The sequence below is a fragment of the Oncorhynchus mykiss genome, chromosome 16 (assembly GCF_013265735.2).
Source record: "Oncorhynchus mykiss isolate Arlee chromosome 16, USDA_OmykA_1.1, whole genome shotgun sequence".
NCBI classification, from domain to species: domain Eukaryota; kingdom Metazoa; phylum Chordata; class Actinopteri; order Salmoniformes; family Salmonidae; genus Oncorhynchus; species Oncorhynchus mykiss.
The window spans coordinates 26,767,877-26,795,501 of record NC_048580.1 but is presented as its reverse complement, the minus strand read 5'-3'; the positions used below and the strand labels follow the sequence as shown (position 1 = coordinate 26,795,501).

At 41.0% G+C, this 27,625-nt stretch overlaps 1 protein-coding gene across 1 annotated transcript in view; it reads left to right on the top strand.

Annotated features, from left to right (window-relative positions):
• The window catches only part of LOC110491746 (speckle-type POZ protein), a 31,532-nt gene extending 4,220 nt beyond the window's left edge, over nt 1–27,312 (top strand). The window contains exons 2-10 of the mRNA XM_036946626.1: nt 16,069–16,260; nt 16,375–16,496; nt 16,747–16,898; nt 17,821–17,948; nt 18,869–19,046; nt 19,161–19,216; nt 19,794–19,916; nt 23,040–23,182; nt 23,316–27,312. Of these exons, the coding sequence (XP_036802521.1) occupies nt 16,183–16,260; nt 16,375–16,496; nt 16,747–16,898; nt 17,821–17,948; nt 18,869–19,046; nt 19,161–19,216; nt 19,794–19,916; nt 23,040–23,182; nt 23,316–23,460 (1,125 nt within the window). The 5' untranslated portion in view covers nt 16,069–16,182 and the 3' untranslated portion in view covers nt 23,461–27,312. The remainder of the gene's footprint in view (nt 1–16,068; nt 16,261–16,374; nt 16,497–16,746; nt 16,899–17,820; nt 17,949–18,868; nt 19,047–19,160; nt 19,217–19,793; nt 19,917–23,039; nt 23,183–23,315) is intronic.
• Nucleotides 27,313–27,625: the final 313 nt, after the last annotated feature.

Sequence of the window (27,625 nt, the reverse complement as noted above, 5' to 3'; positions counted from 1 at the left end):
AACAATGCAAAACGTTATGTTTGGCGTAAAAGCAACACAGCTCATCACCCTGAACACCCATCCCCACTGTCAAACATGGTGGTGGCAGCATCATGGTTTGGGCCTGCTTTTCTTCAGCAGGGACAGGGAAGATGGTTAAATTTGATGGGAAGATGGATGGAGCCAAATACAGGACCATTCTGGAAGAGAACCTGATGGAGTCTGCAAAAGACCTGAGACTGGGATGGAGATTTGTCTTCCAAAAAGACAATGATCCAAAACATAAAGCAAAATCTACAATGGAATGGTTCAAAAATAAACATATCCAGGTGTTAGAATGGCCAAGTCAAAGTCCAGACCTGAATCCAATCGAGAATCTGTGGAAAGAACTGAAAACTGCTGTTCACAAATGCTCCCCATCCAACCTCACTGAGCTTGAGCTGTTTTGCAAGGAGGAATGGGAAAAAATGTCAGTCTCTCGATGTGCAAAACTGATAGAGACATACCCCAAGCGACTTACAGCTGTAATCGCAGCAAAAGGTGGCGCTACAAAGTATTAACTTAATGGGGCTGAATAATTTTGCACGCCCAATTTTTCAGTTTTTGATTTGTTAAAGTTTGAAATATCCAATAAATGTCGTTCCACTTCATGATTGTGTCCCACTTGTTGTTGATTCTTCACAAAAAAATACAGTTTTATATCTTTATGTTTGAAGCCTGAAATGTGGCAAAAGGTGGCAAAGTTCAAGGGGGCCGAATACTTTCGCAAGGCACTATATATATATATATATATATATTTGAATACCTTTATTTAACTAGGCAAGTCAGTTAAGAACATATTCTTATTTTCAATGACGGCCTAGGAACGGTGGTTTAACTGCCTCGTTCAGGGGCAGAACGACAGATTTTCACCTTGTCAGCTCGGGGGATCCAATCTTGCAACCTTAGTTAACTAGTCCAACGCAATAACGACCTGCCTCTCTCTCGTTCCACTCCACAATGAGACTGCCTGTTACGCGAATGCAGTAAGCCTAGGTAAGTTGCTAGCTAGCATTAAACTTATCTTATAAAAAACAATCAATCATAATCACTAGTTAACTACACATGGTTGATGATATTACTAGATATTATCTAGCGTGTCCTGCTTTGCATATAATCTGACTGAGCATACAAGTATCTAAGTATCTGACTGAGCGGTGTTAGACAGAAGCAGGCGCGTAAACATTAATTCAAACAGCACTTTCGTGCATTTTGCCAGCAGCTCTATGTTGTGCGTCAAGCATTGAGCTGTTTATGACTTCAAGCCTATCAACTCCCAAGATGAGGCTGGTGTAACCGAAGTGAAATGGCTAGCTAGTTAGTGCGTACTAATAGCGTTTCAAACGTCACTCGCTCTGAGCCTTCTAGTAGTTGTTCCCCTTGCTCTGCATGGGTAACGCTGCTTCGATGGTGGCTGTTGTCGTTGTGTTTCTGGTTCGAGCCCAGGGAGGAGTGAGGAGAGGGACGGAAGCGATACTGTTACACTGGCAATACTAAAGTGCCTATAAGAACATCCAATAGTCAAAGGTTAATGAAATACAAATGGTGTAGAGGGAAATAGTCCTACAATAACTACAACCTAAAACTTCTTACCTGGGAATATTGAAGATGTTAAAAGGAACCACCAGCTTTCATATGTTCTGAGCAAGTAACTGAAACGTTAGCTTTCTTACATAGCACATATTGCACTTTTACTTCTCCAACACTTTGTTTTTGCATTATTTAAACCATATTGAACATGTTTCATTATTTATTTGAGACTAAATTGATTTAATTGATGTATTATATTAAGTTAAAATAAGTGTTTATTAGTATTGTTTTAACTGTCATTATTACAAATAAATAAAAATTGGCAGATTAATCGGTATCAGCTTTTTTGGTCCTCCAATAATCGGTATCAGTATCGGTGTTGAAAAATCATAATCATTGACCTCTATCTCAGACCATGATAAACAAGATTCTCTGGTCTGATGAAACCAAGCGTGTACTCTTTGGCTTGAATGCCAAGCGTCACGTCTGGAGGAAACCTGGCACCATCCCTATGGTGAAGCGTAGTGGCAGCAGCGTCATGCTGTGGGATGTTTTTCAGGGACTGGGAGACTAGGTAGACGCAGCAGTCTGAATGTCCTTGAGTGGACCAGCCAGAGCCCGGACTTGAACCCAATCAAACATCTCTGGAGAGACCTGAAAATAGCTGTGTAGCGACACTCCCCATCCAACCTGGCAGAGCTTGAGAGGATCTGCAGAGAAGAATGGGAGAAACTCCCCAAATACAGATGTGGCAAGATTTTATCGTCATACCCAAGAAGTCACGAGGCTGTAATCGCTGCCAAAGGCGCTTCAACAAAGTACTGCGTATTGGGTCTGAATACTTATGTAAATGTATATTTACAGGTTTTCCAATTTTGCAAAAATTTCTAAAACTGTTTTTGATTTGTCATTATGAGGTATTGTGTGTAGATTGAAGAGGGGGGGGGGGGGGGGACGACGATATAATACATTTTAGAATAAGGCCGTAACGTAACAAAATGTGGGAAAAGTCAAGGGGTCTGAATACCTTCCGAATGCACTGTATGAATTAATCTCCCTTCCACCTCCCCATAACCTCCTTTGCTTGGTAAAGGTGGTGGGATTTGTGTGAGGAAGTACAATTGCGTAAAGTCAGGGATGAAAGAGAGTCCAGATGATCACAGTTTTTAGAAAATGAACAGTTCAAATGTTTTCTGAGATTTAATTTTTAGGAAAGGATGAGTCATAGGATAAGGGGAAGAATATAAAATGTCTCCCATAGAGGTCCAATGTGGACTGGGCTATCGATTTCTGGTCCCTGTACCAATTGGGCAATTCCACATGTGGAAAGTGACCATTTTATGCCCCTATTAAACATGCCTCTTGTAACACCCTATGATCTGATAACAGCACATGATACAAACTACATTTTGGTGTCATTATAATCCTTGTAGTGTGCTATAAAGTAGGGAGTATGTCTAGATTCTGAAGGAAAAATTGTATAAATTTACATTTATTCAACATAATGAATATCTCAAAAGTATACTTTTTGATTTAGCTTATTTTTAGAGATATTGTTTGGAGTAATATACTCTTCAAACTAGAGGCATGGCCGATTTAATTAGGGACAATTTTCAAGTTTTCATAACACTCAGTAATCTGCCTTTGTACGCCGATTACATTGCAATCCACGAGGAGACTGCGTGGCAGGCTGACCACCTGTTACGCGTGTGCAGCATCAAAAGGACCTTGTGGCTGCAATGAGCCAAGGTAAGTTGCTAGCTAGCATTAAACTTATCTTATAAAAACAATCACTAGTGAACTACACATGGTTAACTAGCTTGTTCTGTGTTGCATATAATCAATGCGGTGCCTGTTAATTTATCAACGAATCACAGCCAAACCGGTAATGATTTAACAAAAGCCCATTCGCAAACAAAGCAGAATCGTTGCAGTAATGTACCTAATCATAAACACCAATGCCTTCTTAATCAATACAAAAATATGTTTTATATATTTAGTTAAAAGAAATTCATGTTAGCAGGCAATATTAACTAGGGAAATTGTCACTTTTTTTGCGTTCAGTGCAAGCAGTCAGTGTAAATGCAGCAGTTTGGGCCGCCTGGCTCGTTGCAAACTGTGTGAAGACCATTTCTTCCTAACAAAGACCGTAATTAATTTGCCAGAATTTTACATAATTATGACATGACATTGAAGGTTGTGCAATGTAACAGTAATATTTAGACTTAGGGTTGCCACCCTTACGATAAAATACGGAATGGTTCCATATTTCACTGAAAGAATAAACGTTTTCGAAATGATAGTTTACGGATTTGACCGTATTAATGACCTAAGGCTCGTATTTCTGCTTTTATTTTATTATAATTAAGTATATGATTTGTTAGAGCAGTCTGACTGAGCGGTAGAAGGCAGCAGCAGGCTCGTAAGCATTCATTCAAACAGTAGCTCTTAGCAACGCTTGAGGCACAGCACTGTTTATGACTTCAAGCCTATCAATTCCCGAGATTAGGCTGGCAATACTATAGTGCCTGTAAGAACATCCAATAGTCAAAGGTATATGAAATGCAAATGGTATAGAGAGAAATGGTCCTATAATAACTACAACCTAAAACGTCTTAACTGGGAATATTTAAGACTCAGGAACCACCAGCTTTCTCATGTTCTGAGCAAGGAACTTAAACGTTAGCTTTTTTACATGGTACATATTGCACTTTTACTTCTCCAACACTGTTTTCTCATTATTTAAACCAAATTGAACATGTTTAATTATTTATTTGAGACTATGTATTAAGTTAAAATAAAAATATATATTTTTTCCAGTATTGTTGTAATTGTCATATATTTGGTCCTCCAATAATCGGTATCAGCATTGAAAAATCACAATCGGTCAACCTCTACTTCAAACACGTCAAATTTCCAGAGTGGGTGCTCTGCTACTTTTGAAGATTTGACCCATTATAGAAATTGACATTATAGGTCATTAATCAATCACTTTCAGCAAATCACCAGCAGAGGAAGTTTCCTTCAAGTACATTCTCCCATTTACTGTGTTGGTGGTGCTCATAAAACTGATCTTAACTTCAAAAGTATCACAGCACCCACCTTGGAAGGTTTATGTAGCCTACTTGTAGAGTATGTTTTAAAACAATATATTTAAACAAATTTAACTCAAAGGGTTCTTTTGAGATTCATATTAATATTGACTACGAAATAAATTGTACTTTAATGTATTCAATAATCTAAACATATTTTAGAGCACACTATTAGAAGTATGACACCAAGATGTCTGTATCATGTACGTTTCATGTAGGAGGCATGTATAGGTTTAAAAAGGGTCTAACAAAAAAATGGATAGTGTTAAATATAAAAAGCATATCAAACATCCTACCTCCCTATTAAGTTTATATGTGAAAATATCCAGAACAATCTGAGATACCAAAACTATTTCCTGGCCTTCCTGGTGTGGAATTTCCCAATTATTGTTTTAAGGTTTTGTCTGTGACTTAGTGCAGTCTTTAATGACTGATGCATTGGCGATAGACCAGTGTTTCCTCTGAGACGCTCAGGATTGAGAAGCTTGGTTCTGGGGACAATGCCACAGATGTCTCCAGTGTTGAGGGAGTGTGCAATTGACATGGTGACTGCAGGAATGTCCACCAGAGCTGTTTCCAGATCATTTTAATGTTCATTTCTCTACCATAGGTCACTTCAAATGTTGTTTTATAGAATTTGGCAGTATGCCCAACTGGCCTCACAAACTGTCAGATACCCTCTCAGGGAAGCTCATCTGCGTGCTCTTCGTCCTCACCGGGGTCTTGACCTGACTGCAGTTCTTTGTCGTAACCGACTTCAGTAGGCAAATGCTCACCTTCGATGACCGCTGGCACGCTGGAGAAAAGTATGCTCTTCACGGACAAATCCCGGTTTCAACTGTACTGGGCAGACGGGAGACATTGTATGGCGTTGTGGGGGTGAGCGGTTTGCATGATGTCAATGTTGTGAACATAGTGCCCCATGGTGGGGTTACGGTATGGGCAGGCATAAGCTATGGACAACGAACACAATTGAATTTTAGCGACGGCAATTTGAATTTAGAGATACCTTGATGAGATCCTGAGGCCCATTGTCGTGCAATTCATCTGCCGTCATCATCTCATGTTTCAGCATGATAATGCACGGCCCCATGTCGCAAGGATCTGTACACAGCCCCTGGAAGCTGAAAATGTCCCAATTCTTCCATGGTCTGTCACCCAGTGAGCATGTTTGGGATACTCTGGATTGATGTGTACGGCAGTGTTCCAGTTCCTGCAAATATCCAGCAACTTCGCACAGCCATTGAAGAGGAGTGGCAAACCATTCCATAGGCCACAATCACCTGCTCAACTCTATGCGAAGGAGATGTGTCGCGCTGCATGAGGCAAATGGTGGTCACACCAGATACTGATTGTTTTTTTTTTTATCCACGTCCCTACTTAATTTTTTTTTTTTTTAAGGTGTCTGTGACCAACCGATGCATATCTGTATTACCAGTCATGTCAAATTCATAGATTAGGGCCATAAAGTTATTTCAATTGACTGATTTCCTTATGAACTGTAACTCAGTAAAATCTTCATAATTGTTGCCTGTTGTGTTCAGTGCAGTAGAAGTTAAGGATAACACAAAGAAAACTGGTGAACATTAATGTTATAAATGTATCGTTGTCACATCAATTCAGACAATTCATCTCGACATGGATTTTTGTCCATGTGACCCAGTTTTACTATGCATGGTCCATATTATCAGCTATGTTATTAGCAATACACTTTATCACCTGTAACCCAACTGATAGCACCATAGTGGCTATAAATGGGCATCCCCATGCTTCGGCATATCTGCATTTAGCCTGTTGAGCTAATCATTAGCTAGATCCCACGTGTTCTTTTCACTAAGTAGCATTATATAGATGCATTTTATGTTCCCAAAAACTTGCATAAACACAGTGAATATAATGTAGGCCTGACTGTTGAGGTATAGTGGCTTCTTCCTTGCTGAGCGGCCTTTCAGGTTATGTCGATATAGGACTTGTTTTACTGTGGATATATTTACTTTTGTACCTGTTTCCTCCAGCATCTTGACAAGGTCCTTTGCTGTTCTTCTGAAATTGATTTGCACTTTTCGCACCATAGTACGTTCATCCCTAGGAGACAGAACGCGTCTCCTTCCTTAGCGGTATGACGGCTGCGTGGTACCATGGTGTTTATACTTGCGTACTATTGTTTGTACAGATGAACGTGGTACCTTCAGGCATTTGGAAATTGCTCCCAAGGATGAACCAGACTTGTTGAGGTCTACAATTTTTTTTTTTATGTCTTGGCTGATTTCTTCTTGATTTTCCCATGAATAGAAAATAGGCACTGAGTTTGAAGGTAGGCCTTGAAATACATCCACATGTACACCTCCAATCGACTCAAATTAGGTCAATTAGCCTATCGGAAGCTTCTAAAGCCATGACATCATTTTCTGGAATTTTCCAAGCTGTTTAAAGGCACAGTCAATTTAGTGTATGTAAACGTCTGACCCATTGGAATTGTGATACAGTGAATTATATGTGAAATAATCTGCCTGTTAACAATTGTTGGGAAAATTACTTGTCATGCAGAAAGTATATGTCCTAACCAACTTGCCAAAACTATAGTTTGTTAACAAGAAATTTATGAAGTGGTTGAAAAACAAGTTTTAATGACTCCAACCTAATGTAAACTTCTGACTTCAACTCTAGCTGTCCCAACAGCAGAGCTTTCTTTTCAGCACCATGGAGTGAATCCTTAGCTACAGCAGAGTCTTGTCTGGCAGCGAAACAGTTCATTCAGCATAATTTACTTACTTTAAAAACCATAGCTAATATGGCTGATTTGCTTAAACAAATGTGGATTCTACTGACAATTGAGATGTACAAACTATGGCGTAAGACTACGACGAGCGGATAAGAGGCAATCTATAATTTCAATAAGACAATGAGGAGCAGCGACACAATTCAGGACATAGGCCATTCTAATAGTATTCTCCCTGTACACTAAGTCTCAGAATTAGGATGCACCGCTATTACATTTTTGGGCGATTCGGATATTTTCCTTGACAAAATAAACAATACCGATATTTAAAATTTTAGCGGCCTTTTAAGTATTCTAGTACAGTTAAATAGTTAACCAACATACACTGACCAAAATGTTATTTTGTTCGCATTTACATGTCCCCATTACCAGTAAAACATAATCATAACCTATTTTTCCACTTACTTGCTGTGCTGTTTCGTTGTTCAGTCTCAGTTTCAGCTCTGTCTGTCCGTGGCCTCTTCTGTCGTGAGTCCTCTTCCTCGGTGTGCACTGTTACTGTTTCCATCTTGTCCAGCTGTGTCTAACATTTCACGTAAACTCTGTTTCTTGTCTGCATCGAAGTAGCAGTCCTTGTACCTAGCATCGAGCATGGTGGCGACACATTAAAGAGGCTCAGAGAGAATGCCACCCAATCGCTTGTTCACAGCCTCTAGTAGAGTACTTTTGCAAGTTTTAACCCCACGGTATGTCGGCAGTTTTGTTGAGCAGTGCCATGATTGAGGGTATTGCATCTGCTGCTAACGCAGTTGAGCTTATTTCTCGAATCAGTTGTTCGAATGGAGCTAGGAGTGTGTTCATGTTTCAATCATGTTCTCAAATGCCATCATGTTCTCAAAAGCAGAGGTATGAGAACCAGCCGATTCTAGAGCATGCAATACGGCTTTCCTCAGTACCAAATCCTTGTCGACCCACTGTACTGTCAGACTCAGCATGCTCATGGGGCTGACATCGCTGGTCCAAATGTCAGTCGTGAAGCCCATAGCGAGTAGCTTATTGATGTGCTTTTCAACAATACTGTGTAACTCCGGTAGGGCAACATCTGAAAAATAGCGCCTACTTGGTAGTGTGTATGTAAATAAAGGGGGCATATAAGCAGACAATGAAAGCTCTTACAATATTTGATGATTACATTTCTCTAACACAGGCTATAGGCTACACGTGCACCATCAAGTCAGAACAGTAGGCTAAGTTTTGAGGGACCAAATTATTAGGGTGAGGCACATGGCTACTAACAGCTTACTACACAACATACACTTAGTATTACTTTCTTAGCTACAGTAACAGTGCATTCGGAAAGTATTCAGACCCCTTCACTTTTTCCACATTTTGTTACGTTGCAGTCTTATTCTAAAATTGATTAAATAGTTTTCCCCCTAATCAATCTACACATTTACATAAGTATTCAGACCTTTTACTCAGTACTTTGTTGAAGCACCTTTAGCAGCGATTACAGCCTCGTGTGTTCTTGGGTATGACACTACAATCTTGCCACACCTGTATTTGGGGAGTTTCTCCCATTCTTCTCTGCAGATCCTCTCAAGCTCTGTCAGGTTGGATGGGGAGCATCGCTGCACAGCTATTTTCAGGTCTCTCCAGAGATGTTTGGTCAGGTTCAAGTCTGGGCTCTGGCTTGGCCACTCAAAGACGTGTGCGCTTAAGGTCGTTGTCCTGTTGGAAGGTGAACCTTCACTCCAGTCTGAGGTCCTGAGCACTCTGGAGCGGGTTTTCATCAAGGATCTACTTTGCTCCGTTCAGCTTTCCCTCGATCCTGACTAGTCTCTCAGTCCCTACCACTGAAAAACATCCCCACAGCATGATGCTGCCATCACCATCCTCCAGTCTTGATGCTTGGCATTCAGGTCGATGTAGTGTCCCCATGAGTGACAGAATACTAATCGAATCACGGTACAACTAAAGAACATTCCTAACCCATACGTTCTGTATTTTCTGCTGGCTGCCCCACCCCCACAGAAGAGCTGAGCATGTATTAATGCCCAAAAAATCTTATTTTTGGGAAGAAACAGGTGGGGCTCAACTGGTGGGCTTCTGACCCACCTGCCCTGAATTATGGGTCTCCACGGGTGGCGGCAATGATTTTGCCGTGGCGTATCGCCACTGCTAAATGAATGCAGCGTGAACACTGACAGACCTTGTGTTCGCTAACAGTTAGACAAGTTAGATTTATTGCTGGACATTGCCACCAAAAATGCCTGTATTCTTCTACTCTTTAATCTGTACAGGAAATTGGTTTTTGAAATGGCATTTTGTTCCTGATTTAATTGCAATTGCACAATCAATTGACTATTGCTTTTCTGAGGCATTTCTATGTTTTCAACTAATATTTATTTGGGGCTTAAAGGAAAGGACCTTTTCTCTTCCTAAAAATGTTTTAGTGGAGGAATTAGTTCAATATAAGGCAATGTGACCCTATATCCTATTAGGTGACCAAAACTTGCCTACATTATATCACATGTTTGTGAATTAGCCTATACAAGGTCTCTCTGGCTGCATTTAAACAGGCAGCCTAATTCAGATTTTTTTTGCCACGAATTTTACTTTTGTCCGATCAAGATTTTTGGACAAAAGATCAGAATTTGGCTGCATGTGTATAAACAGCCATTGATAAAGGCTGCTTGATTTAGACCAGGGGGGGCCTGATTGGTGTCACACTTTCTCTCCATCTCTAGCAAACACAGCTGATTTAATCAAATTACATTCTAAACTGAAGATCATGATTAAGTGATCATTGGAGTCAGTTGTGTTAGCTGGGGATAGGTGTCACAGTTTTGCCCCATCAGGCACTCGAGGACTGGAATTGTCCACCCCAGATTTAGACATATCCCACAAAACCTGTTCAGGTGCAGGGTTTCTGTTAGCCGGCTTTTGGCCAAAAATAATAATAATGAAAAGCTGATAAATATAATTGGCGCCGGTCAATTGTCATTGTATAATAGAAAAATCACTGTAAAATTATGTGTTTTAACCTATTTATTGACTGAAATGCCAGTTTATGTAGTGTGAGAGCTCCTGCTACAGCTCCTGTTGCTGCTGGAGTGAAACGGGTTTTATAAGTCAAATCATTGCGCAACAATTCTAAATGCAATCGTGTGTTAACAGTTTTGATGGTCCTCTTTTTAAAGAGTTATTCTTTTTATTTTGTCAACTGGCAATTGAAGCACATTTCCCATTCGCCATTCATGTGCATATGCAACTAAGCAGACTTCAGCGTGACACACACTCCTTTGCAATTAGTTGGAGTTGGATTTTGAAAACATATCGTTAATGGTTTGAAACCTGAATGTGTTACTACATTGAGGCATGTCTTACCTTGCTTCAAAGTAGCCTTGGCAAAATCCAACCAAACCTGCAGGCAATTATTTTATTAAGACTACCAGATGCCATTAAAACCAGTAGCCTATTTCTCTCATGTTCTATTGGTTTTCAAAATCAACTTTCTTTCATTGTCTAGTAGCCAAAGGCATAATCCTAGTGATGTTAGCAACCCATGCTGGTTGTTGCATCTTTAGCTCTCCCCTCTTAAAATTTTGAACAGATATTTTAATCTTTGTCTCACGAAACCGCTCGCAGGTGCGGTGCTAATTGCATTATGGAACTAACATTTGCATGTTGCTTATTGCCTTTTGCGCATTGCTGCGCTTATAATGTGAATAATAGTTTATCAACATTTTAAGCTAAACGTTCTGATCTATTGCATGAGCCTCACTGCTTTTAATGTATTTTTTATTTATTGTATTTTTATTAAAAAACAATTTGCCCTTTTTCTCCCCAATTTCATGGTATCCAATTAGTAGTTAGTCTTGTCCCTTCGCTGCAACTCCCGTACGGACTCGGGAGAGGTGAAGGTCGAGAGCCTTGCGTCCTCTGAAGCACAGCCAAGCTGCACTGCTTCTTGACACAATGCTCACTTAACCCGGAAGCCAGCCGCACCAATATGTCGGAGGTAACACCGTACACCTGGCGACTGTGTCAGCTTGTGTTGTCCGCCACAGGAGTCGCCAGTGCGCGATTGTACAAGAACGTCCCTGCCGGCCAAACCGTCCCCAAACCCGGACGTTGCTGGGCCAATTATGTGCTGCCCCATGGGTCTCCTGGTCGTGGCCGGCTGCAACAGAGCCTGGACTCAAACCAGGATCTCTAATGGCACAGCTAGCGCTGCGATGCAGTGCCTTAGACCACTGGGCCACTCGGGAGGCTTTAATGTTTTTTTTATGTAGCCTATGGATTTGGGATCCATCGTCCCACAACTGTCCCAGAGTCTGTTTTGGAATTGGCTATTTTATTATTCGCACAGAACGACAAGCTGACCAATAGAATAAGTACACTTTTTTTCCACTATGGAGGATAGTAGATTGACATCGGCTAGTTATTTTGCTGTTGGTTACTTGTCTTGTTGGATGAGGGAAATGTGAACGTGCACAATTTGAAAATCCAATAATTGTCCATCACAATTTGGTAAGAAGGGCGCACGCCTTAACATCCTTGAGTTGCATGTTCTATTAAGATGAATTACCATAATCTACATGTGATTTCTGTCTTTCTGAGCATCGTGGGTGGATGCCCTAATCAGGTTACGCACCCAATGCCTATGGGTCCAGTAAATGTCTTGAATGTCGGGTAAATTAAAATGCTACAGGCACCACGTTTTCTTAATGGAAACTGTTCCGGCAGTACTGCTCTAACCTCTAATTTTGCATGGTTTTATGGGATCTGTCAAATAGGTTTATGTGTATTTTTGTCGAGCAAAGCTTTGGGAAGGTACTACCCCCCCCCTGACATTTTGGATGTTTCAATTTAAAAGACTGTCACATGACTATAGAAATTGTAACATTGTGATTTTTAGAGACACAGTATAACAATATCCTATGATTTAAGGGGACAACAGTCAATCTGTTAATAGGCTTTCACCATGAACATTAGGCTATTCACATAATTCATTCAAGTCACATGCACAATTTGATCACCCACCATTCATTCATTGACATCCGTGAGGAGAGACACATTGGGTCTAACAACAATAGATCGAGGACTATAATTTAATATTTCTTTGTCATGACACTTCATTACCTGATTACCAGATCATTTTGTTTATAAGCCCACAAGGCAACTAATTTGTTGTCATTCTAAATGTCCTGAATAATGGAAAGGAAAATACCGTTGGGTGTTGCGCAATCGCCTACACAATTGTGCACAGTGGACTAGGTGTCCAAGCTGACGCCTAGAAACGTGAAAACATCCAGTAGCCGTTAAGCGCACCATCGATGGGCTTGTGAAACTACTTCCAACTTCCTTCATACTGGACACAGAATTAAAAATAGTTTTCACTAGTTCACCTGTCTCTGGGGAAGTGAAGAGCCTCGTTGCCAAAATCCCATGGTATCCCTTTTTAAGGATATTCCTGCAGTTAACTTGTGCAATACGTTAGGAGATAAACAAAATCGCCGCCTTCATTTCACCTGTTAGTTTTTCATTATGAAGCTTACCGCTAATCCCCATTGTGTGTTTGTTTACAAGCACACAATGACGAGAGACCAGAGCCTTGTGAGTCACTCACTCACTGTTGTGCAGCACCGAATATCCCAGAATGGCACAAGGTCGATGCATTTGCAATATGATTCAATAGTGAAAAAAACATCACCAAATGGACATGATGAAATCAACACAACGAGTGATGGAAAGGAACAACTATCACTGCCCGGCCATCCTGTGTTCATCAGGCCAGTCAATTTTGCATTTCTGCAGTAATTTTGAGCATGTCAAATTTCTTATGGCATTTGGCTTTTGACTTCCTATGAAGTCATATTGCAAATGGACAAAACATATGCCTTATGCACAAGTTTAAATTTCATTTTTTTTTAAATGATGATAGTAAAATACGACTAAAGTATGTTGATACAGTTCTTATATGTGTGTAATTGACACAAAATTCGAAAGAATTTAGAAAAACGGTCCAGAGAGCACTTTAAGGGGGCGATAAGTTTTTGAAAAAAAAATCACTTTTTCAAAATTTTGCTTTTGGATGTTGACTTGTGTTGCATTTGCAATATGAAAAACCACGGTGGAGCGCGCTCGCCACCTGTTGGATTTTTAAAGTGTTACACCTGGCATTTGCCATATGGCATTTGCAATCAACTTTGAACGAAACGACGCCGAATTGAGTGGTATTGGACACCGTGTATATGGTTTGTCCAGTGCCAATTAATTCCCATTCATTTTTGTCCATTTCAGGGGGGTGTTCCCTTACAGGAGGAATGGGCCAAAATTCACCCAACTTACTGTGGGAAGCTTGTGGAAGGCTACCTGAAATGTTTGACCTAAGTTAAACAATTTAAAGGCAATGCTACCAAATACTAATTGAGTTTATGTAAACTAGAGGTCGACCAGGCTTCAAAGTAAAAGAAAATTGTTGCAATCAAATATTTTGTAATAGAGCATTTATGCATTTTATTCTCCAAAAATATTTCAAACAAAAAATGTATTTGAAAACAAAACTCCAATTTTAATTTCGCTATCAACCACACTCCATTTTGGAAAGACTGCCCCCTTTGCTTGCAGTACTTTTTTTGTTGTTGTTGCTTTTTAAACATTTTTGTTCTTCGTGTGCACTTTTGACCTCACAGCTGCGGGTGGGCTTTAGTGGAAGGTGTGGATGATGCTTCTCCATTGGTCAGCCATTATTTGAGTGTCAATTTGGCTACAACCAACACTGTTCAGCCTTTCTTTCCGACACAAAAAAAGGTCAGTGTAGAGCCCTGCTGATGAGTCACTTTAGCGGACACTGACAAGTCTTTGACATCAGCTTTGAATCCTGGGAAAAATACAAACAAGATATTTGGTTTACTTGTCCTGTTGCGATACCATGGACACATTGTATTTAGATAGCTAGCTAATTTGTCCTGGAATATACACATTTACTTTACTTACTTTATAAAATAAAATCCTCTACTCTGACAATTAATCCACACACAACTGTCAACTGCATCGTTTCTAGTCATCTCTCCTCCTTCCAGGCTTTTTCTTCTTTGGACTTTATATGGCGATTGGCTTTCATAAGGTGTATTACCATAAACGACCTCAGTTCATCTTTCTTTTTTTTTTTTTTAATTTTACCCCTTTTTCTCCCCAATTTCGTAGTATCCAATTGTGTAGTAGCTACTATCTTGTCTCATCGCTACAACTCCCGTACGGGCTCGGGAGAGACGAAGGTTGAAAGTCATGCGTCCTCCGATACACAACCAACCAAGCCGCTGCTTCTTTAACACAGCGCACATCCAACCCGGAAGCCAGCCGGAGGAAACACCGTGCACCTGGCCACCTTGGCTAGCGTACACTGCGCCCAGCCCGCCACAGGAGTCGCTGGTGCGCGATGAGACAAGGACACCCCTACCGACCAAGCCCTCCCTAACCCGGGCGACGCTAGGCCAATTGTGCGTCGCCCCACGGACCTCCCGGTCGCGGCCGGTTACGACAGGGCGCTGCAGTACAGCGCCCTTAACCACTGCGCCACCCGGGAGGCCCCTTTTCAGTTCATCTTTCAATCACCCACGTAGGTATAACCAATGAGGAGATGGCACGTGGGTATATGCTTCTAAAAGCCAATGAGGAGATTGGAGAGGCAGGACTTGCAGCTCGTCCACAAATAGAATCCACTTTAGCACCTGGCAACGCAGACGCTCGTGAGCAGTGTGGGTGCAATGATTGAATAACATGTATGTGTACATATATTTTTTCAATGCTCGTGCATGCGACGCTACCTGTGTGGTCAGCATGTAATGCTCTTGTGGCTGAATGGAAGCAAGTCCCGGCAGCAAGGATCCAACATCTAATGTAAAGCCTTCCCAGAAGAGTGAATGCTGTTATAGCAGTAAATGGGGGACCGACTCCATATTAATGCCCATGATTTTGGAATGAGATGTTCGACAAGCAGGTGTCCACATACTTTTGGTCATGTAGTGTGTATACTGTCAGAGTGCTTAGAAAACACGGTCAATTTGTTAGGTAGGCTAATTGTCCATAATTTCTCATCCAATGAGCAGTAGGCCAACAAACTGTTTGTGTGGCTTGCTAGCGCTTGGGAGGTGTACAATCTGTCGGCAGCGAATTCCAGACAGGAGTAGCTCTCTCCCTTGTTAATTTACAGTTCATTTTGAGACTTAATTGCCATTGTGAAGGTTATAGATCCTGGAGTGGCCCTGCCATGGGCATCAATCGTCCGCTGTCCCCAAAGGGTCGTGGACAATTTATCCAGCCTGAACCATGGCCCTCACTGGCAACCTCTAGGCGTGCAGCACAGCCTCATACAGAGTTAGGGAGAATTGATTGAAATTATATTGAGTTTACATGAATCTAGACCAGCGTTTACCAAACTCTTGTCTTCTATCCTTGTTGGTCATTTTATGGAGGATGTTGCATGGTGGTTAGGCTTCTGGTAAGGCCAAACAATTGCATATTTTTCAGACTGCTGATTTACGTGTGTGTGCTAGCCTAGGCTAGCATTTTTTATTTTATTTTTAGATGGGGAAAGTGGTCTATATAATTCAGTAATTAAAAAAGAAACATAAGGCTGTGTCACAAGTTGGAACATGTTAGTTTGAAAGTCCTGCTCAGACCTGTCCCCTGTCTTTTCAGGGCACAAATTGTTACCGTCTGAGGTTTGTCAACATCTTGGACTCTGGAGTGATTCTGGACCTCTGAAAGAACAGATTCTCCCACACTCCGCCACGACCTGCTGCCACCCTGGCGATGTCAAGAGTCCCGAGTCCCCCTCCCCCTGCGGAAATGTCCAGCGGGCCTGTGGCGGAGAGCTGGTGCTACACTCAGGTAAGGGATGAGTTTAAGTGTGGGGTTGGGGATTAGAATAATTATTTTCTCAGGTCAAAGCACACATCTCTTCATTATATTGCCTCCCATCTCTGGCGTCTTTCCCCCCTACAGATCAAAGTGGTAAAATTCTCCTACATGTGGACCATCAACAACTTCAGCTTCTGTCGTGAGGAGATGGGCGAGGTCATTAAGAGCTCCACCTTCTCCTCAGGAGCCAATGACAAGCTCAAATGGTGCGTGGTGGATAAGACTTTTCTTTAAATGTTTCAAGATGGTCTTTCATAACAAATACAACATCAAAATTCTACACAATGACTAAGGCATTATCACCAGATGTTGTTGGTTGGAGAGTTGGCAATGGCACCAGTGCACATTTTGCTGCTAGCAGCCCAACTCTTGTGTCAATGGTAGCTAACCGCTTTGATGAGAGTGCTGTGTTTAACTGTTGAATATTGACTGTTTACTCGCTCATAATTCTAACAGGTGTCTGCGGGTGAACCCTAAAGGGCTAGATGAGGAGAGCAAAGACTACCTGTCCCTCTACTTGCTCCTGGTTAGCTGTCCCAAGGCTGAGGTGCGTGCCAAGTTCAAGTTCTCCATCCTCAACGCCAAGGGAGAGGAGACCAAAGCCATGGGTGAGTGGGGTTAGCAGTAACCACTCTGATGGAGAGCTTTGAGAAATAGAAAGAATAGGATGGGTGTGCCGAGTACTCGGATAAAACAAGTATCGTAACATATATATACAATTGTGATACAAGTATTTTTGTGATCGGAGTAAGTCATTTTCAGCTGCCAGCACGCATCTTTCTCAAGTCAGAGATTCTGCATGCTCTTAAGGACTCAATTGGATAGTTCAGCTGTCTAAAAAAGATATGGGTGGGCTGTATGTTGATGCTGCTACGATTGGATAGAGCGCAGCTGTAACGCTCTTCAGCTCCTCATTCAGTCAGTTCTCCTCGCACGTTTTGCTCCGGTCATTTAGATTGTTGCTGCCAGCTGTTTATATGATAAAGAATCAGTGGGCGAGGATGTAGGGGAAAAAAAGATGAAACCATGATGTGCATTCTGAGTGACAGCAAACATGCCTGCTGCATGTTCTGAGAACACACACACACCTCTGCTGTTCCTGGAGCTTTTTGTGGTCTATAAACATGCAAGGAGATTATTAGGTAGGTCTAGGCTATTGCCAAGAATCATTTTGAAGCACTTACGTTTTTCCTATTACGAGTATACGATACGATTACAAATACGAGTATGGCCAGATCGGCAAACCCCTATAGAATAGTATGCTTGAACATTTTTGTCATTGGTCTCTCTTGTCTGCATTGCAATTCAGCTTTTAGCTGCAAATGTGTACATCATGAAATAAACTAAAGTAGATTTGCAAATTGTTTAAGTATTATCAAGACAACCTTTAGCGGATCAAATCGGCTCACCGGCCAGATTTGGCTCGTCGGCCGCCTGCCTGTTGAAAACCCTTACCCTAGTTCAACACATGAGTCTATGTATAAATAGAAGTGTTTCTCACAAACGTTTCCTCTCTCCTTGACTCTGCAGAAAGCCAGAGAGCATATCGGTTTGTCCAGGGGAAGGACTGGGGCTTTAAGAAGTTCATCCGCCGAGACTTCCTGTTGGACGAGGCCAACGGTCTTCTGCCTGACGACAAGCTCACCTTGTTTTGTGAGGTAAGACCCCATTCCACTAAATGAGAGAGGCTTAAAAGGGGAAATTTCTCATGTCAAATCAATGAATCATCTTTAGACATAAGGCTATTTTTCAGGTCTGAAAACATCTGACAAACTTTGATTTTGTAGTGAAATGTTCCTTTAAACAAGAAGATGGGGAAAATTCAAGAGTGTACAGACTGTCCTTTGTGTTAATTTCAGGTGGCCTGGTTTACATTCCCCCTGTATCTCAGCTATTCATGTCTCTGAGGTTGGGTGGGCTGCTGCGGCTGTCAGTGTTTTAAATGATTTAGTTGTTTTTTTTGGGGGGGGGGGGGGTTGATGTGGTTGTCTTTGTTTCATTGGAGCACATTGGAAGGCTTAGTTAATATAAACGTCTCTTTTTGATGGGATCCGTTTTGATCGTTGGGCAAAGCGTCTATCATAGTCCAAAACATGTACACACAGCAATGTTCTAAAATATTGGACCTTTTGGCTTTCATACTTTTAGATTTCTCAGTGCAGCTCAAGCTATTTTTCCAACTGTTAACAGGACTCGTACCGAAGCAATGATGGTTGGGAATTGTGGGGAGGTGGATGTTTGGGCTGTGCGTCCCCCACAGGTGGTGGTCTCAGAGCCGCGTAGATATGTCACAATGGGACGCCGGACTATCGCTTCTCATCATTTGTGGACTTTAATTTATGCTTAAGGCTGTATCTATTTAGACAGAGCAGCTTTAGTGGCTTCACATTGTTGATAATTGTGACCAGGTTGGTTTGGTGGGCTTACTCTGGCTGTGTTTAGGCAGGCAGGCAGGCAAAAAAAAAGAAATCACTAACTGGTCTAAAGATCTGAAAAGATCTGATATCAAAAGACCAAATAGCGGAAAAAAATATTAGAATTGGGCTGCCTGTCTTAACGTAGCCTCTGTTTTCTCAAGGTGAGTGTGGTGCAGGACTCTGTGAACATCTCGGGTCAGAACACCATGAACATGGTGAAGGTGCCTGACTGCAGACTGGCTGATGAGCTGGGCGGGCTGTGGGAGAACTCGCGCTTCACCGACTGCTCCCTGTGTGTGGCCGGGCAGGAGTTCCAGGCCCACAAAGCCATATTAGCAGGTACAGACAGAACACACACACACATTCATAAAATGCAGACGCCTCCAATTTCTATTGAGGCCCAGTGGCTTGATCTAATCTTTTAATCTAAAGAAATCTTTGTATTTTCCTCAGCACGCTCTCCTGTCTTCAGTGCCATGTTTGAGCATGAGATGGAGGAGAGCAAAAAGGTGAGTCAGGGGCCCCTTTCCTCAATCTTCCTTCACTTGGATCCTCTTAACATGTTTGTACGTCCAAAAATATATCAGTGCAGGTCAACTTTTTTCTTAATTTATTTTCTTTATTTAGCCAGGTAAATTATCCCCTTTTTATAATATTGACATCAAAGTCCTGTTTTTTTTTGTTCCTGGCTTAAAAGATTTCTGTTTTTTTTTTTTTTTTTTTCATCTTCAAATTGAACTTTTTTGAAACAGAGAAAGAAATGGTCCAACTTTACAATTTCAGACACACAATGGTCACTGAACAGCGATGAGGGGGAATATGCAGAAATCTATTTTCTCTTTGATGTTTTTGTTGTATTTCCTGTTTTGTAATTGAAAGGGCATCTCTCAAAGTTCCCCACAAACATGAATCATGCACATGTTGTACATTATTCCACTTCGGCTTCCTCTCACGTGGATCAATATTAAACTACTAAAAACATGTGCAATTTACATGTATCGCATCTCTCTCTCTCTGGCTTTCTCCTTCCCCCTTTCTCTCTCTGCCTCACCGCTTTTCTCTGACCTGCTTTCTCTACCTCTCTAGAACCGAGTGGAGATCAATGACGTGGAGCCAGAGGTCTTCAAGGAGATGATGTGTTTCATCTACACAGACAAGGCCCCCAACTTGGACAAGATGGCTGACGACCTTCTAGCAGCCGCTGACAAGGTAGGGTGAAGTTGACCCTTGACCAGTGTTCCCATACTTGGTCCTGGGGATTGCACATCCTAAGGGTTGCACATTTTTTTGTTTTTGTCCCTATTACTACTCAGCGGATTCAAATAATCAACTCGTTATTAAGCTTTTATTATTTGAATCCACTGTGTATTGCTAGGGCAAAAACTAAATGTGCAGCTGATCCTAGATCTGTACCTAGGCGGAACTTCACCCCATAGAAACAAGTAAGCATCGAAGTTTATTGGCCACGTACACAGTTTGGCAGATGTTATAGCGTGTGCAGCAAAATTCTTATATTACTAGCGCCTATCAATGCAGTAAAATGTCAAGACAGGTACACAAATAAGCAATTAAATAAAACAAAAAAAGAAAGAACAACTCCTCAAATGTCAGAACGAATCCAATTAACAACCCGAATAGCCCTAACAGTAATCAAAATTCGATCTACACCAGATGCATTTTTTTTATTTTACCTTTATTTAACTAGGCAAGTCAGTTAAGAACAAATTCTTATTTTCAATGATGGCCTAGGAACAGTGGGTTAACTGCCTGTTCAGGGGCAGAACGACAGATTTGTACCTTGTCAGCTCGGGGTTTACTAGTCCAACGCTCTTAACCACTAGGCTACCCTGCCGCCCCATTTATTGCGTTTACACAAGATGTACTAGGAATGAAATTTACAGCAGTAGATACAGTGCATTAGTAAGCTTAATAATTCAGAATATAATAGAATACATTCACTCAACATTAAATTACTTCACCGGGGATAGAGCAGCTTGCTATGGAGCGGGCAAACTATAGTTGTTTTAGCCTTGGCGTGGGCGCTATCGGCTGCCTAGGCTATAGTTGTTTACATGTGCGAGTTGCGACTGAAATTTTGCGGGTAGCGAGTGGAGGAGTAGGAGGCTTGGCTTGAAGGGCTAGGGATCTTGTTATGACATACGTTATCTTAATTAGGCCCACAGAATTATACATACGGAGGAGCGGCTTCTATGGGTGAACTTTTTAGAATGTCTTTGAACTTCCGAGAGTTGGACTAGAGCTAACAAGCTTGTGTGTGTGCAGAGCGGAACCCAAATTAAAAACACGTCTTGCATTTCTATAGTTAAGAAATTCAACGTGAAATGTGAAAACTATAGTATCGTTAACTAGCATTGAAAAAAGATAATCCACGTTGCCTACACATGCTCACACACACAAGATTTTCAACTGACAGGCAGACACTGCGCATCGTAAAAACTCACCCAAACTTCAGACCAAACTTTTCGAATTCTGTGAGCTGCTCCATGTGACAACCAGTTAAGAGCTCCACTCTCTGGCTACCTGACAGATTATTCCGCTCAAACTAGGTTATGTGTGCGGCGCGAGTGTGATAAAGAATCTACTTAACTTCTTGGTGACGGGGGCAGTATTGAGTAGCTTGGATGAATAAGGTGCCCAGAGTAAACTGCCTGCTACTCTGTCCCAGATGCTAATATATGCATATTATTGGTAGTATTGGATAGAAAACACTCTGAAGTTTCTAAAACTGTTTGAATGATGTCTGTGAGTATAACAGAACTCATATGGCAGGTGAAAACCTGAGAAAAATCCAACCAGGAAGTGGGAAATCTGAGGCTTGTAGTATTTTATCTCAGCCCGTATTGTAGATACAGTGGGATATTGGTTATGTTGCACTTCCTATGGCTTCCACTAGATGTCAACAGTCTTTAGAACATTGTTTGAGGCTTTTACTGTGAAGTGGGACTGAATGAGCCAGGTGCCTGGCAGAGGGCCACAGGCTCTGAGGCGCGGTCACGAGAGAGTTAGCTCTCGTTCCATTGCTTTTCTACAGACATAGGAATTCTCTGATTGGAACATTATGGAAGATTTATGATAGCATCCTAAAGATTGACTCTATACTTAGTTTGACAAGTTTCTACGGGCTGTAACGGAACTTTTTAAACTTTTTGTCCGACGTTCGGGTGGACCTGAACGCGCTTTTGGATTTGTTTACCAAACGCCCTAACAAAAGAAGCTATTTGTACATAAATGATGGACATTATTGAACAAAACAAACATTTATTGTGGAACTGCGATTCCTGGGAGTGCCTTCTGATGAAGATCATCAAAGGTAAGTGAATATTTATAATGCTATTTCTGACTAATGTTGACTACCCAATATCTTTTTGGCTGCTTTGTTGTCTGATTATTGCATGGTTTGATTTTTCCGTAAAGTTTTTTTTAAATCTGACACAGCGGTTACATTAAGGAGAAATATATCTCTAATTCCATGTATAACACTTGTATTTTCATCAACATGTATAATGAGTGTTTCTGTAAATAGATGTGGCTCTCTGCACAATCACCGCATGTTTTAGAACTACTGAACGTAACGTTCCAATGTAAATTTAGATTTTATATAAATATGCACTTTATTGAACAAAACATACATGTATTGTGTAACATGAAGTCCAATGAGTGTCATCTGATAAAGATCATCAAAGGTTAGTGATTAATTTGATCTCTATTTGTGCTTTTTGTGACTCCTCTCTTTGGCTGGAAAAATGGCTGTGTTTTTCTGTGAGTTGGTGGTAACCTAACATAATAATTTGTGGTGCTTTCGCTGTAAACCATTTTTTAAATCAGACACTGGCTGGATTAACGATAATTTTATCTTTAAAATGGTGTAAAATACTTGTATGCTTGAGGAATTTTAATTATGAGATTTTTGTTTTGAATTTGGCGCCCTGCACTTTCACTGGCTGTTGGCGAGGCGAGACGCTACCGTCCCACATATCCCAGAGAGGTTAACGAACTAATGGCTTCAGGAATATCGTATTTTCTTCATCAATTATTTAGCGGGCCTCTGACATGGGTGATTGACTGGTCTGGAGGGTTGTTGAGCCCTGTACAATACCCATGAAATGTTCTAATGGAAAGATTGTGTCTGTAAAAACCCTATGCTTCCACCTGAGCACATTGCCTGCCACTTGGAAGAACAATTTTCATAGAAGCTACATTTTTCTTAGTATTTTGTTAATCTGTTTGTCCTCGTTTTCATGTTCCTTCTCTCTCCCTTCTCTCCCTAACCCACCCACCATCCATCTCTGTCTGTCTTTCTGTGCGTCTCAGTATGCTCTTGAGAGGCTGAAGGTGATGTGTGAGGATGCGCTGTGCACCAGTCTGTCTGTGGAGAACGCTGCAGAGATCCTCATCCTGGCAGACCTACACAGCGCCGACCAGCTCAAAACACAGGCTGTGGACTTCATCAACTAGTGAGTTAACTACTGTGTGTGTTTGAGGGGAGCTAGCAGTCTCCTATACCAGTGTTTCTTAATCTTGGTCCAGGGTACCCAGTGCACATTTTAGTTTTTGAAATTGCCCCCCCCCCTCCCTCTCTCTCTCTAGCCATGCTGCCGAAGTTATGGAGACGGCGGGCTGGAAGTCCATGGTGGCATCCCATCCTCACCTGGTAGCCGAAGCCTACCGCTCGCTGGCCTCGGCCCAGTGCCCCTTCCTGGGACCGCCCCGGAAACGCCTCAAACAGTCTTAACACACATACCACCACCCACCCTCCTCGCACGCACAGGGGAAATCCCTCCCCACCACAATTAACGCCTCTCCCTCAACCCCTCCGTCCCATATCTGAACCTGCTGTATTTGTCTTCTGAGATAGAGAGGGGGAAATGGAAGAGAAAAAGGAGAAGGCCAACAGTCAGGATAAGAAGGGGATGTTTTGTTTACAATGAGCTGCTAGGCTATGCTAAAAACCCTCTTTCTCCTCAGCTCTGGCTTAATGAGGTCGGTGTTTGTTGTTGTGAACCCGTAACCACGAGAAGACCTGCGTCCTTCGATGACATGGGTCAGCCACTTCCCAGGATGTGGAGTCTACCAACTGCATAGGAGATTGGGGGGAGGGAGAAATTGGCAAATCCAACCAAGCCCACAAGAAACACTCTTTCGAACATGGAGGATACAAGAGGATGAGAGCAAAGTGGAGCGATGCAAAGCAAGGCCTTCACTGCACATGTGTAGATTAGCTTCGTCTGTCCCTTTCTTTGTTCTCATTGGTTGACAACCATAGGTGCAGGTGTCAATCTAAAAAAGGGCCTATTTGATAGACTGGTTAGGTAGAGGCAGCATGAAGGAATGGGCCTGTTTACCACGATGACCTAGGGGCCAAGGGCCTGTTCAAAGACTGTGGAAACCCTGTTTTGAAAGTAGTGGGGAAAATGTTGCACTAATGTTACAGGTCAGCCCTTTGTCAAATGCCGCTGCAGCAGCAGCGATACAGAGTACTGTAGTAGAGAAGCACACATAACGCAAGCTTAGTGGGCAAAACCGTTGGACCGCCAAGGACAAATACCCTTTAACCTTCAAGCTAGCAATGGGTCATTTTGACCCCTGAGGCATATTTTTTATCATAGCCCAGAGATGGTTTATTAAATTCTTTAGATTTTTCATGACTTTGTCAATCAACTTGTTCTTAAAAAATCTAAATCATTGTTTAGTGTTTCTGTGTCAATGTGGACTCTTTAAAAAAATTATACTGCTTTGGAGTCTTTTTTTTTTTTTTTAACAAGTTAGCCATACCATCAGAGGGTGGAGGGAGACCTGTATCTGTGATTTTGACCAGATAGACAAATCATTTGCAGAAATGCTGTATACATGTAACTGCCAAAATAAAACACCAGCATAACATGTCTTCATAGGGTGTCAAGATAGGGTATAGGGTGCCCATCTCAGTTGCCTGTCTTGGTACCCTATGATTCGAAAAGTATGCTATTTGATTTAACATCCAGGGAATTGCATGATTTATATTTTTATTTGCAACCTGTCAAAATAGGATCCCGAATAATCAGATTTATTTTAGGCTCATCAGAGAATTTGCTGACATTTTTGTGCATATTGGCCTATAGGCTATATTATTCACCAACTGAGGAAGTGGGGACTCAAAAGACTTAGCTAGATTGCTAACTCTAAATATGATATTGTTGCGATATAGCCATTTAGGCTTATTTATTAATACAGCAGTAAACATCAGCTAATGTCCTACAAAAACTTTCCAGCACTAGGCCTAGGCTATGTGATGTTGGCCTATTTACTGCACATTGCGTGCTCTGCATCAAAACCATACTACAGCCTCCTCCGGTTGTAAAGTGGTGCCTTGAACTCAATATTAAGGAGTGAGAAATGAATGATATACTCACAAAGCTCTGTCTCTCCTCTCTAACTAGAATGATAGTAGATGCGTTGAAAACTATTTTTCCCACAATTGCTGTTTGGGCATTGGTCATATGCTTGTGCTTCTCTGAATGCATCTCTCTTTCCTCCGTGCGCACAATGGGGAGAGTGAGTGGACAGGCAGATACTTTCATAGCAGGAATCAGCATAATGCATAGGCTATTACTGTTGTCCAAATAACGGTTTTAGAACAAGCTGCAGAAAATGACCTCCGTCTGCAAAATGCTTCAGAAAGAGGAAAGCAATGTCGGTGTCTAATTTTAGGTTTATCGTCCTATGCTCCTTTTGAGACCCCTCTTTCAAAGTCACTGAAATCTCTTCTAGCCATGTTAGTCAAAATAATAGGCAACTGGGCCTTTTATACCCTAAGCATGATGGGCAGTTAATTGCTTAATTAACTCCGGAACCACATCTGTGTAAAAGCACCTGCTTTCAATATACTTTGTATTCCTCATTTGCTCAAGTGTTTCCTTTTTATTTTGGCAGTTTCCTGTAGCTCTCCATGTACTCACCTAAGATTGTACTTTTCTATACCACGTATCTTATGACTGTACAAAACCAAAATTTCCTTATTTTTGTGCATAATACAAATCTGCCAATGGTATACATACTTGATAGAACTGTAATACAGAACTCAGATACTCTGAATCTACACAGAGAGCTGTATTGGTGTATTATCCCCAAAAAAAGTAGTTATTGTAGGGAAAATCTTTTTTTTTTTTTAAGTTGTGATATCAAGTTTCTCTAGAGACATAATATTAAGTAATGCATATCATCATAGGGTGGAAGGGGACCTGTTGCAGGGATCTTGTCCTGAAAGACGGATCACCTGCAGAGATGGAGCACCTTATGCACTCACCTTGGTTATAACTGGTTATTCCTAGGTATGCGCATATACAAAATCCAAATGACAATTTGATATAGTTGCAGTCAAAACACATTTTTATAAAAGTCTGTCAGTGGTATGAATACTTGGTAGAACTGTAATACAGAAACCAGCTATTCTCTGAATGTACATATAGTGCTGTATTGGTGTGTATTCTCTGGAGAAAAAACAAATTCAATGGAAATGCTATATAAATACCAGAATTCCTACAGATATGGGATCTTAATTTGAGATGGTTTGCTACATCAGGAAAGTGATCCTGCAGCAACAGGAAATGTGAATTATTATGTGGATTATAATTAATGGACATTTTTGTAGGGGTTGATAAATCTTTTAAAGCAAATCAAGTCTGAATTTTTATGTGTAAATTATGAACTTTAGAATCCTTTTTAAACCTCAAATACTCTACAAGTTAACATTACCTGCTGTGCAGGAAGTGTCCTGCAACAACAGGGTGATCAAATTAAGATCCTACATCTGTATAATATTTTAAATGTGTCACTTGTTAAGATATTTTGGTTGCTATACAATTTGATTTCATGTGACTTTGAGGATTTGGGCTTACTCTTTTAAGCATGCATTAACCCCTACCACTCCCATTGTTTCGCTAACAGTTGGTAATCCACATATGTAAAATAAGCTGGAAGTTTGAGGATTAAAGCTGAATTCTCTGCAAGAGACACAAAAAGAAAAGGAAACCTCTCCCATATGGAATGTTGCTTGATCTGCATCTTATTTTATCAATCGAAAAGAAAGTAGAGTGGATGAAAAAGAGCAATGCACAATGTAAAGTGTTTTTGGGGGGTCATGATTTAATTGTAATTTTGTGTGTGGATCTGTCTTGAAATCTCGGGATTTCTGTTGGAAAACAACCCAGAGAAGATGTTGTGCATCAGTTACAATTTTACATTAGGCTTCAATCAGGCTTATATATATATTTTTTTTTTTTGTGTGTGATTTACTTTCTAGTTGTTTTTCCTCAGAACTGTCCTCATTGTTTTTCATAGGAATTTGTACAGACACACAAATTATTTTTGAACAATGTAAACAAACATTTTCAACCATAAAATTGAAAAGTAGATCTTTCTTGGGGCTTGGCCCTGGGAGAGAATAACCAGAATGTGAAAACGAAGTATAAAATCTAATATTTCACTATGGTTTTTACCTGGCTGCAAATTAACTGTTTATTTCCTGTAGACATGTCTGGTAATGCTTAGTTTTTACTGTTTTTTTTTCTTCCCAAAGGAATAAACCACAGCTATTTTGTAATGAATGCAGCACAGTCTTGGTTCATTGTGTGATAACATGTTTTGTATTCATACCACTTGACTTATTCCACATTTTGTTAGTCAGAATTCAAAATTGATTAAATTGATTTTTATCACCCATCTACACACACTACCCCATAATGACAAAGTGAAAACATGTTTTTAGAAATGTTTGCAAATTTATTGAACATAAAATACAGAAATATCTCCTATACATAAGTTCACACCCGTAAGTCAGTACATGTTAGAATCACCTTTGGCAGTGATTACAGCTGTGAGTCTTTCTGGGTAAGTCTCTTAAGAGCTTTGCACACCTGGAT